At 38.4% G+C, this 12,950-nt stretch overlaps 1 protein-coding gene across 4 annotated transcripts in view; it reads left to right on the top strand.

Moving 5' to 3' along the window:
• The window catches only part of LPIN2 (lipin 2), a 92,696-nt gene that overhangs the window by 67,822 nt on the left and 11,924 nt on the right, over nucleotides 1-12,950 (top strand). For all 4 annotated transcript variants that reach the window (XR_013814212.1, XM_079784443.1, XM_079784444.1 and 1 more), the window contains exons 5-10: nucleotides 448-555; nucleotides 1,212-1,335; nucleotides 2,669-2,999; nucleotides 5,693-5,792; nucleotides 9,874-10,061; nucleotides 12,670-12,763. Coding sequence is in view for 3 of the 4 variants with exons in the window: in XM_079784443.1 (XP_079640569.1) it covers nucleotides 448-555; nucleotides 1,212-1,335; nucleotides 2,669-2,999; nucleotides 5,693-5,792; nucleotides 9,874-10,061; nucleotides 12,670-12,763 (945 nt within the window). In the remaining variant the exon portion in view is untranslated. The remainder of the gene's footprint in view (nucleotides 1-447; nucleotides 556-1,211; nucleotides 1,336-2,668; nucleotides 3,000-5,692; nucleotides 5,793-9,873; nucleotides 10,062-12,669; nucleotides 12,764-12,950) is intronic.

The raw sequence follows: 12,950 nt of genomic DNA, 5'->3' as shown, positions 1-12,950 counted from the left end.
CAAGGGCTTATTTGTTTTTAATCTAGCAACTTTACTAGCTTCTTTACTTTGAGCAAGTTAGTAAACTTCTCTGGATTCTTGATTACCTAATATCTGAAATAGGATTATTATTACCTTAGATTTGTAAAGATTGAATGAAATATACATAAAGCCTCAGTTTTCTTCTAGCCTTTGAGTCAGTTATTACTAAGGGAGGTAAAAATGAATTTTTAATCACATCTTCTTTTCTTTCTGTTTATCCCATATTTAAATAGTGGTTGTAGTAGGGTATGTTGGGTGACATCAGTGAATCCCCCTTCTCCATATTTTCATTTTAAGAGGCCTTTTTCATCATTTAAACTTTAGATGATGTATCAGTAGATTTGGGGGACATTTTTAAGCTGACATAGTATCATTGTTCCTGCCTTTCTTTGTCCCCTCCCCCCCCCCCCCCGCCCCCTTGCACAGAGGATCTTCAAATGCTTCCTTAAAGGAAGAAGAATATAAGGAGCCTCTGCTCTTCCATTCTGGAGATCACTACCCCTTATCGGATGGAGATTGGTCCCCTTTGGACATGTAAGTATTTTCAAAGTTTCTGTTTCTTAAAGGAAAGATATATTAAGTGGCCTTTTCTGTTATTGGACAGTATTGGCGTTTCCTATTTCTCTCAGACAGTAGAGGCACTGCATGTGTACTTTTAACATGAATATGGACCTTTTCTCTCAATTATTTTGTTCCTAAACTTGATTTAACTTACTCTCACTATGTTGGCACTGTACATCTGTATAATCAGCATGGAGTTTGGCTCTCTACAATTCTTAATTTCTAATCTTTTAGTGTTAACTATTAATTGTACTGTGTATAACATTGTGACTGTGCAGTCAGACTTTGTTCTGTGTTCAAATCCAGTTTCTTTCATGTAGAGATGTTAATTTAATCCATCTTTCCATGCACTGTAAAATTACTTTTCTTATAGATTTCTTGTGAGAATCAAATGGGATGATGCATAGAAAATGTTTACCGCAAGTCCACCATAAATACTAGTGTGCACTGTGTTTATATTAATAAAAAACTCAAGAGGAAGAAATAATTGACATTTCTAAAATAGATTCTTTATATCAGCAGAATACAGTTGATATATTCAAACTTACATTTCTTTTAATCTGTCAAACTCAGCAACACTGAAGTTCCTGACTTTAAATTCATTATGTTTCTTTGTAATGTGTTTGCAGCCCGTATTCCCCGGCAGCATGTCCGAAGAGTGATTCAGAGCTGGAGGTGAAACCCGCTGAGAGCCTACTCAGATCCGAGTCCCACATGGAATGGACGTGGGGCGGGTTCCCAGAGTCCACCAAGGTACTAGGGTTTACTTACCTACAGAGCGTGTTTGTTGTCCATGAGGAAAGGGGTGATATCTGACTGAGTCATATGAACATAAATGATGGTAGTGCCCTCATGGGATCACATAAGTAAATTCAAAGTTGACATTTTTCATGTTTGCACTGTTTACAACAAAGGAAATCTAGCATTTTCTGTGTTTCTATTTAGTAAATAATGTTGATTGTTAATTAGCATTATAGTAAGGAAAATTTAAAAGGTACCTAATGGAATTTTCACACTGAAATTTTAAATAGAAAATTGATTGTGAAAGCTTTTTTGCCAACTCATAATGAAAGAAGAATTGGAAAGATACATTTTTTTACTTATCATTTATTGAGAGAGACTGCTTTTATTTTATGTGTGTGAATTACCCCAACTTTAAGGTTTTCTTTCTGATTTTTAAAAATTTACTTTAGAGTTGACAAATAATATTATATTTGTTTCAGGTGTACAACATAGTGATTCAGCATTTATATACCTTACAAAATGACCACCATAATAACTCTAGTAACCATCTGTCACCATTCCTAGTTATTATGATATTACTGACTCTTATTTCCTATGCTATATATTACACTCCTGTGACTTTTTTATAAGTGCAAGGTTATACTCTTAATTCCCTTGCCCTTTTCTGCCCAATCCCACAACCTCCTCCCCTTTGGAAACCATCCGTTTGTTTTCTGTATCTATGAGTTTGTTTCTGTTTCATTTTGTTTGTTCTATTTTTTTATGGTCCACATATAAGTGAAATCATGGTGTTTGTCTTTCTCTGTTTCTTGGAAGAGGAACTATTTAGACCTCTAGTTTTTTAAAGATACATATTTTGCTTATATGTGTGATTGCATTGGAGACTTCACTGCCCACTTTTACTTTTAAAAAAAATTGGTTTGTAACATGTAAGTTTCAGGTGTACAACATAATAACTCGACATCTTACATTGTTTTAACAGAGCCTGAAGGTAGTGCAAGGAGGGCGAAATTTTTCTGTAACACTCAAGTTTTTCCCCTGAAAATGAAGATTCTCCCTCTTAGTATCTAAAAATTGCTATCTATTTCCTCAGTCTTCTCCAATATTGAACTCTTCATCGTAGAACAGTTATAAATATAACTTTTATAAATATGATATTGAACAAAATGCAGTTACTAGTTTTTCCACTTTTCAATTATGAAATATTTCACACATAGAAAATAATGTATTTACTGAATATGTTGTTTAAATAAAATAAGCACATTTATTTGCATCCAGCTCAAGAAATAGGCTATAACACTTTGAAAAGTAGTTTAATTTTTAAACAATTCAACTTTTTTAGGTCAGCAAAAGAGAGAGATCTGACCATCATCCTAGGACAGCTACGATTACTCCATCAGAAAATACCCATTTTCGGGTAATTCCCAGTGAGGACCACCTCATAAGTGAAGTTGAGAAGGATGCATCCATGGGAGAAACGGTCTGTACCATAGTGAAACCCAAACCCAGAGCCTTGTGTAAGCGGATGAGCGATGCAACTTGCGCTGCAGAACTTCTTGAGCCTCAGATTTCATCTATGTTAGATGCAGACCACCTTCCTAACCCGTCGTTAGTGGAGGCTCACTCAGAATCAAAACCAGCAGCGAAAGTAGACTCGCCATCAAAGAAGAAAGGTAATTATTTGTTTAATTTGGCATTAGGTACTCTAAATTTAGATGGTAAATTATTTCAGTGTTTCAAATAATGGATGGCTACCATTATATTTGTACAGCTTGATCAGAACCTGTCACAACACAATTAGGATCACTTGTTTCATATGGCTTCCCCATCGCACTACAGGATCCACTGGAGTGGGACTCTGACTTCTTCCCTGCTCTCTCACAACTGTTGTTGCTGCTCAATAGGCCCTTGAGAAGCACTTATTGGGGAAAAAAAAAGTATATTTAAATAAGTTAATGAATAAAATAAACCACTTTATTGACAAGGTGTGTCAATAAAGTGAAGTGGGATCCTAAATAATTATGTTTAAACAACAAAAAAATTAGACTAGAGAAAAATGTTTTCACTTAAAACTTCTGATTAGTTGAGGCCAAATTAAGTACTTTTTTTTTCAATAATATGAGATATAGATAAATGTACACTAATTATTAGCATATGTTCTCCTTCCTTGCCTATTTTCCTCTAAAACAGAATATAGGGTCCAACTCTTGGCTCAACATCTCTACCCCACTTTTGGAATACAAGTTTAATAAATCATAACATTCTTTCTCTTTAAAAACAAAAGTTATTCATTGATACTTGTTATAGTAAGAGCCAAAACACACTCCCTATCTGAACACTAGCCTTGGATCCTATTTTTAGGGAAGTAAAACCTTACCTAAAAATACCCATTGTCACATATAGCCAAATATCTACTTCCATTTTTTAAAATTCGAACACCAAAGGATAGATAATTAACTTAGTAGATCTTCAGGGTCACTCAGAAATAACTTATTTAAAATAAAAGGCTTTGACTGTCAGGGGTATTTGTAGCCAAGTGCGATCATACAGCTGATGATCCAGCTTAATTTGGCATCTTGCTCTTTCATAGATCAGCACTTCTCAAACCAAAAGCCCATAACCATGTGTTCTTCTAAGAAATGTTAAGGGGGTAAAATCCAGTTGTCAGGGTGAATGCTTTGTTTTAGTTTAGGAAATACTGATCCCCCTATTCCTAGGGCATAGTATAGAAGCTGACTAGAGTTAGGGACACCAACTGGTTTCCACCATTCATTTGACCCCATTTCTTCCCCTCCCCCACCTTTTATTGTGAAAAGTTTTATGCATATTTGCACGCTTTCACTCCCCCTTTATCTCTGTCTCTTTGTCTCTCCACTTACACAAAGTTTTTTATGGGTTTAAACCATTTGGAAACAAGATGCAGGTATTATGTCATTTCACCTTTAAATACTCCAAGATACACTTTGTGTGGTTTTTTTAATTGAATTTATTGGAGTGACATTGGTTAATGAAATTATATGGGTTTCAGGTGTACAATTCTATAATATATCAACTGTATATTGTATTGTGTGTTCACAACCCCAAGAAGATATACTTTTTAAGAATAAGAACCTTCTCTAACTAACACAAACAATTGTCATGTTGAGGAATCCATATTCATATTTTTCTAAACATATCAAGAATAGCTTTTTACCATTCTCTTCCAAACCAAGATCTCATCAAAGTTCACATGTTGCATTTTTAAATTTAGAATAGCTCTCCCCCCCCCCCCACACACACACACACTGTCCCTCATACATAAACACATACTGCTACACCTTTTTCCTTCTCTACACTGAAAATATTGACCTTTTGAAGAGCCCAGTCAATTGTCTGGTATACTTTCTTAAATTCTGGATAATCTGATTATTGTTTTTTCAAGATGACGTCCTCATATTTTCTTTAACTGGAAGTTTGCTCTGTCCTATAGAAATGTAATGTGGATTGCATATATAATTGAAGTCTTCTCACAAAAGAGTAAAAAAAAAAACACAAGTGAAATTAAGTTTAGTAATATATTCTATTTAAGCCAGTAAAACCAAACTATTACAATTTTAACATGAAATCAATATAAGAATTATTGAAATTCTGCATTCTTATAAAGTAAGTCTTGGAAATCTGGTGTGTGTGTGTGTGTGTTCTGCATTTTTAAACAAATTTTACATACCTCACACCAGACTAGGACAGTTCAAGTTCTCATGTGGCTGGTGACTACTATAGTGGGCTTAATTCGATTTGGGTTACATATTTTTTATTTTGGAATTGAAGATTATGGGATGATTGGGTGCTTCATATTGAACCTCATAATGTCTCACTATTAGTGATGCTAAATATGATCACTTGTTTAAGGTGATCATTGTCTGCCAAATTTATTTGTTGTGAAGGATTTTTGTCCTTTTACAATTAGAAAGTAATACTTTGGCACTAAGTAAATATCCTATTCGCCAACAACCTTTCCTTCATGGTTTTAGAATAATGGCTTTTTTCTTGATGCCAGTTATTTTTTCAAGCTGGGTCATGCTTGATAAACTTTATTGTCAAATATAAATTATTTTTAGGGGCTAGGATTATTCATGTCAGCAAATGAAAGAATGAGTAAGTAAATTAGCCTGTGTTTATTGAGCAACTGTATAACACTGAATTTCACTTCCATTGGCATGGGTGGTTGAGAACCACAAATGAAAAGGTTATTTGACACTTTTGAAAATAAAGCCCAATTCAAATCATGATGATTGGTTTTATTGTTTGGAAACCTTTGTTTTTTTGCAGAGTTGTAAATGAAGAATAACTAACTTCTTTCTCTGATATGTTTTTCTTATAAAAATAGGTGTCCACAAGAGAAGCCAACACCAGGGACCTGATGATATTTACCTAGATGACTTAAAGGCTCTAGAACCTGAAGTTGCAGCTCTCTATTTCCCTAAAAGGTAGTGTGTTCCTTGTGTGTTGAAGGATGAACAGCTCTGACATAGTATAGCTATTTCTAGAGCAAAACATTTAATCTGAGAAAAAGAAGCATGATGATGATATCCTTTAGCTAAGTTAGAGGATTGCTTCAGATTTAGAAGATTCTGAAATTGTATGTGTGTTGATTTGACTGCAGTGATTTGAAACTAATAACACCTATTTATGTAGAAGTTTTTAGTGTAACAAGAAGAGGTACACTAGTTAAACCTACATGCGGGTATACAATGGGTCTGGCTTCAGATTAGCACTCTTATAGTCATTAATACAACTCAGCATGGTTAAGAACATTCTTTAGCATTTGTCTCATTTCTTATGTGTTTTAAAGATAATATATCTTTATTGAAAAACTTTTTACAAAGAATGCCTTCACTCCCTCACTGAGTCTGAGCTCCCATGCTTTTTCTGAATTCGAGCCTGGGTCTGGTGAAGCATCATTCCAGCTGGCCTCGCACCCCATATCCTCTAGAGCTCTTCCCTCCTGTCTCTCTTCCTCTCGCTCCCTCATGATTTTCCCCTTAAATAACTCTAAAACCTCAGATAGAATATACTTGTACTGTATCCGAAGTTCATTTTCATTCTTAGGGGAATTCCATTCCAATGTACTCTATGATTACAAAGAAAACACAAATTTTCCCTTGCAAATGATGGTTTGAATGTTCAGTACTTTTAAATAAATTATTGGAAAACATTTAAGTTTTTATTTAAAAATAGATGGGATCAATATAAAGATTATTTAAATTTTTGGCAAATACTTTTGGAAGGTCCTTAAACTCCTTCCTACTAGCTCTTGAAATGTGTCTCAAATACTTACTTCATTTGAAGTAATAGTTGTGGTTTTTTTTTAAAAATATATTTTTATTGATTTCGGAGAGAACGGAAGAGGGAGAGAGCGATAGAAACAGCAATGATGAGAGAGAATCATTGATCGGCTTTCTTCAGCACGCCCCCTACCTGGGGAGTGAGCCTGCAACCTGGGCATGTGCCCTGACTGGGAATTGAATCGTGATCTCCTGGTTCATAGGTCAGTGCTCAACCACTGAGCCACGCCGGCCGGGCAGTAGTTGGGTTTTTAAGGTGAGAGAACTGAAACTGCTCCATTTTTTTTCCAATAAGAAAGTTAAAATGTAAGCTGTCTTAGAATTATTACTTTTTTTCAGATTTCTTAGTTCTTAATCATTTACTTACATCGCGATTCCTAAGATAGATTTCTTAGTTTCCCTTTTAAAAAATGGGGAAAGTGCCCTGGCCAGTGTGGCTCAGTTGGTTGGGTGTCATCCCATGTACCAGAAAGTTGCCAGTTTGATTCCCTATCAGGGCACATGCCTGGGTTGTGGGCTCAATCCCTGGGTAGGGGGTGGGCAGGAGGCAGCCAATCCATGTTTTGCTCTCAAATCGGTATTTCTCTACCTCTCCCTTCCTCTCTCTCTAAAAATCAATAAAAAAAGATTTTAAAAAATGGGGAAATAAGCAATAGAACCCTACCTATGGTGCTCGATTATAATTTTGCTATTTAGGATCATTGCCATTCACCAGGTAAGTTTCTTACCTCATGAACGAATTATTTCTTGAGACATCTCATACATAATTAAAGGTAGGGAAACTGTTGTAATGCTTATAAGCATATGTTTTGTTAGGATTGTATTTATTGTTATCTTGACTAAATAGTCAGTATTCATAATTAAACTTTAAATCACATCACCCTTGTGGATTTGGTGACATGTTGGGTCAGGTGGCATCTTCCCTGTATTGGTTAAAAGTGACACTAGCTGCTCTGATAAAATGCAAGACCTCAGTGGCTTACCACGATAGAAGTTTGTTTCTTGCTCATGTGATAATACAGTTGATTCTTGAGCCATATGGGGGCTAGGGGCACCAACCCCCACCCCAAGCAGTTGAAAATTCACATATAATTTTTGACTCCCCCAAAACTTAACTACAGTCATCCCTCCACAGGGATTGGTTTCAAGACCTACCCTGGATACTCACATCTGCAGATGCTAAAGTCCCTTATATAAAACTAGAGGAGGAGGCGCCGTGCGGGGGGCTGGGACCCACACCTGACTCATGCAGCACCAGCCGCCGTGGGAGTCAGGCCGGACGGCGCCATGGGGGGCCAGGACCCAAGCCTGACTTGCAGCATCCTCCGGCCCCCCTGCCTGTGTTCGCTCCAGAGCCACCCAAGCCACCACACCGGTTCAGGCAGGCCCCCTTGCCTCTGTCTCCGTTTCCGCTCCGGGCCTCACCTGCGTGCGCAACCTCCTCCTTTCTGGTTGTGACCCGTTACAGAGTCCTGGCCTAATTTGCATATTGCCTCTTTATAATATAGATGGTATAGAACAGTGCATACAGTCAGCCCTCCTCTTCCCCACAAAATTTTAACTGATATTAATCCATGGTTGGTTGAATCCATGGATATAAAACCCAGGGATATGGAGGACTGACAATATATCTCTTGAAAAGATCCACGTAAAGTGTATTGATACTGTTCAACCCATGTTGTAAGGGTCAACTGTATTCCATTGCTGGTGTTTGGTGGGAGGCCTTGCACTCAGGGATTCAGGAGCACGAACTCCTTCCATCTTCAGGTTCCATCATCCCCTTAGGGACTCAATAGGAAAAGGAGAGAGGATCAGATGGGGTAGTTTATAGGGGCCAGGCTTGGGAAGGGCACAACCCACCCCTTCTGTCCACATCAACTACTCAGTCATCTGGGCACGTGGCCACACCTAACCATAATGGGACGTAGCTGTGTGCCAGGATAAAGAGTAAACAGGTGTTTGTGAATAAATAGCAGCCTTCTGTTTGTGTTTTACCCATGGGGTCAGCCTTTCCCTTCAGTCCTAGCCTAGCAGTAGGTTTTGCTGCCTTATTATTGGCTTTGGCTTTTTCACCATTTCAGTGAAGAGAATATTTTAAGTTAATTTCAGTATTGTGATATTGTGCATTGTTATTAAGACAGAACATTTCCAAAAACCTAAATCTTTTGTTGGTTCAGATGCAAAACTACAGCTTTTGAAACTGCTTTCTAGCTATGGCATATCTGTATTCTGCTGCCATCTACTGCTCAAATTTGAGATTTTTTCTGAAGATCTTATAACTACACTGGACTGTATATATTGATCACATACATTAAATATATTGGCTTTCTGAATAAAATAATTTGAAAATTCTAGAACAATAAATGTAACATCCATTCAAAGGGTGTAGAGCAATTAAATGTTCATGACTAAGAAACTTAAGTTGTCATTTCCTAATTCTTTCTCTCTCAAATTTATGCTTCACTACACAGTTTCCCTTTTCATCTTCTGAAATCTGGCTTCTGTACTATATCATCTAGAAAAATGAAAATATTGAATAGCCTCATATTTATTTCTGGCCCTCACACTAGTGTAAGGACAGTTTATTTTTAGTTTATTTCTTAATGCATTTCTTTCCATGGCGGGTCTAGCCTCCTGAGACTTTCTCTTGCTTAACTTCTTCTGTTTTGTGGAGTAACAGATGAATTTAGACAAGACTTGTTTTTAAAAATAATACAGCCTTGGATTACAGTAATTTCCTCCAGGATGTATATACTATCACAGCTTTTTCTAGGAAATTAGGATCAAAAGGTTTCCAAACATCAAGATTTTTCTTAATTGCCCTGTCATTTTCATCATGAAAATATACATAAATGCTTAAAACTTTTGTACTCCTTTAATTAAAATAAAAAAGGTTGTAGGCGAAATGTTTGTGTTATAGTGAATAACTTACAGTGATTTTTGTGACATTTACTGTATTTTCAGTTAATTCCTCAGGAGTGCTAATAATAGGTTTTTTTCAATATTATGACATAACTCTAGACACTACTTAAGAAAAGTTAAGTGTGCCTTGAAGTTGTTAAGGGATTGCAAGAGGGATGTCCGACTGTCTAATTATAGCTATCTGTTGCTTTTTAAAGGGGATTTGTTATTTGATGTGAGCCCTCAGAGAATCATGTAGTAAGCTAGGAATACAAGAAGTTGTAATAAAGCAAATCCTTTTCTCCCTGTTCCCTGCCCACAGTGAATCAGACCCTGGCTCCAGGCAGTGGCCTGAGTCTGACACGCTCTCTGGCTCCCAGTCCCCACAGTCTGTGGGAAGCGCAGCCGCCGATAGTGGCACTGAGTGCCTCTCAGATTCTGCCATGGACTTGCCCGATGTCACCCTCTCCCTTTGTGGGGGCCTCAGTGAGAATGGAGAAATTTCTAAAGGTAAAGAATGGAGAAATTTCTAAAGGTACGCTGGGCAGTCATGCCTTGTCTTCACTTGAGAAAGAACCTGGTCATCACTTGATTAAGTGGCTATTGAGCCATTTCAGAGTATTAAATTTTTTAATCATCTTGTGCAGGTAACAGGTGTCTCCTTTTTTTTTTTAATGTATTTTTTATTGTTGATAGTATTGCAGATATCTCCCGTTTTCCTCCCCTTTCCCCTATTCTCCCAGCCCCTACCTACCCCCCAGGTATTCACTACTCTATACAGGTGTCTCCTTTTAATGTAAGACCTTTAGCCCCTCACTTAAGGTACCTCATATGGGGTGACATCTATACTAATAAAAGGGTAATATGCTAATTAGACCAGACATCTTCCGGACGACCATCCAAATGTCCTTTCTGACAAATCAGAAAGAGCTGGGCGAAGCCACCTGCCTGCGGTCCCAGGCGCCAGCACCTGCGACTGTGGCCCGAGAGAGGGAGAAACCACCTGCCCCATAGTCCTGGGTGCCAGTGCCTGCATCTGCGGCCCAGAAGAGGGAGAAGCCGCCTGCCCCGCGGTCCCGGGCGCCTGTGGCTGTGGCCTGGGCGAAGCCACCCCCCACAGTCCCCTGCGGCTGCGGCCAGCCCAGGTCCTGGGTGCCTGTGGCCAACCAGAGGGAGGGAAGCCCGGGTCCCGGGTGCCTGCAGCCCAGGTGTGGAGCCGAGGCAGAGGTGGTCAGGGGTGTGACGATCAGGCCAGCAGGGGAACAGTTAGGGGTGATCAGGCAGGCAGGCAGAGATGGTTAGGGGCGATCAGGCAGGCAGGCAGAGGGGTTAGGGGTGATCAGGCAAGCAGGCAGATGAGCAGTTAGGAGCCAGTGGTCCCGGATTGTGAGAGGGATGTCCGACTGCCGGTTTAGGCCCGAACCCACAGGGCCTAAACCAGCAGTCGGACATCCCCCATGGGGTCCCAGATTGGAGAGGGTATAGGCTGGGCTGTGGGACACCGCCCCCCCTCCCTCCACCCCGCCATGTGCGTGAATTTCGTGCACTGGGCTTCTAGTTACATATAAATGGCTTGGATGAGGAAGTGTGCCTTAAAGGCTCTAACTTCACATTAAGAGGTTGAAAGATCTTGGGCTGCCCTGTTTGCTGATTGGCAAACCACTCTGCTTGGTATCAGGGTCAGCTCAGGCTGTGTCAATTTTCTCATCTGTAAAGTTGATATATCTGTGGGACTGGGGCCCAGCTTCCCTCCTGGAAAGCACTGGCTCTTACATATGAGAATAGGGCTTGAAGTTGTCAAAAATTGATTGTTCACTGAGTAAATTGTCTTTTTTGGCAAAGGGTAGAAGGGATTACTTTCTTTCTCAGTCTTGAGAGTTGGCCCAGGAGAATAAAGTTGCTCAGAAGAAAGGAGGAGCTTAGCAGAGGTAGTTCACATGTCCCTGATGTGGGTTGAGCACCCATGTGGATCTGTCCCAAGCTCTTTGGCCTTTTTGTTTTACCTTTGTAAACTAAACTTTTCTTAATATTTTCTCAATTTGGCTGGTAGCCCTTGATTGATTTTCCTGTAAGGAAAGCTGTTCTTTCCATGACTAGCATCATCTTTTGTCGTCTTACCCTCAGAGCAACTGAAGGCTTGCATGTGGCAGCCTGGGTGCCCCTGAGCCTTACAACTGTGTTAGGCTAAATAGGTTTTCTTTTTAGGGTCACAGGGTGCTTATTATGCCTCTTTCTTCTCCATCACTTAATTCTGTTTGTTTTATTTTTTGTAAGAAATTAAGAGTTTGTTATGGCCAATGGTTTCTTCCAGGGACAAAATTAAATAAGTCACATTCTTATAATCCTCATAAGCCTTCACTTAAAAAAATATAGTGGATGGGAAATGGAAAATTTACAATTTATATAAACTATAAAGGTAGATTTTGTAATTGAAGGACACAGAAATGGCAAGTAAAAGTAAATAATCTTCAACTTATCATGAGGAAAATTTCTCTGTTAGCCTAGATCTTCTAGAGTGCAGCTTTAGAAACAGTATACAAAAATTCATGCAGACGCCTCGTTCATTCTGCAATAAATTGGGATTTATTCCTTGACAGACCCAAAGCCAAATTTTGGGGGGGGGTGTTTTTTCTCCAAGCAGCCGTAAAATATTTTGTTTTTTTCCAGTGTGGCATGCACTTCAAGCTGTAAGACCCCATGAATATTCCTCAGTTATACAGTTGCCTACCAGTAGTTTCTCCCTTTGAGAAGAATGAAACTTAGAGTGTTCATTAGTTGTGTGTGTGTGTGTGTGTGTGTTCCCGTTCCCTCTCTCTCTGGCTACATCTGTAATCTTATTTTCCTAAAAGTCTCTGGCATATCTCTTTCTCCTGTTGTTTGTTTGTTTATTTATTTGTTTGTTTGTTTGTTTTTAGCTGGGAGTGGAGTGGTGAAGGAGAGAGAGGATAGAAATGTTCTTTCTTGTTCTGGGGGAAAATTTTTTATATAAAGTTCTTTTTAAAAAGGACATATTTTATTTTATGCTATAGTTTTTTCATTCCATAGAGTAATATGATAATGTCATTTGGGAATTTATATAATCTCTAACCAAGTTCATTGTTACTATTTTACATTGCAGAAAAATTCATGGAGCATATCATTACTTACCATGAATTTGCAGAAAACCCTGGACTTATAGACAATCCTAACCTTGTAATACGGATATATAACCGGTAAATATTTTTGCTTTTGTAATTGTTTAAAACTTTTGCAAGGTTGTTTTCCAAGTGCTCTTTTTAACTATTACTATCTTTCTTGGTATAAAATATGTCATTTTATATAAATGAGCTAATGGGCAATGAAGCTTCAGCTCCTTTTTTGGTGATTAATCCTCACCTGAGCATATTTTTTCCCTTGATT

Source organism: Cnephaeus nilssonii (assembly GCF_951640355.1).
Source record: "Cnephaeus nilssonii genome assembly, chromosome: 11".
NCBI classification, from domain to species: Eukaryota; Metazoa; Chordata; class Mammalia; order Chiroptera; family Vespertilionidae; genus Cnephaeus; species Cnephaeus nilssonii.
Note: the sequence above shows the minus strand (reverse complement) of the source record. Positions and strands in the feature narration are given on the sequence as shown.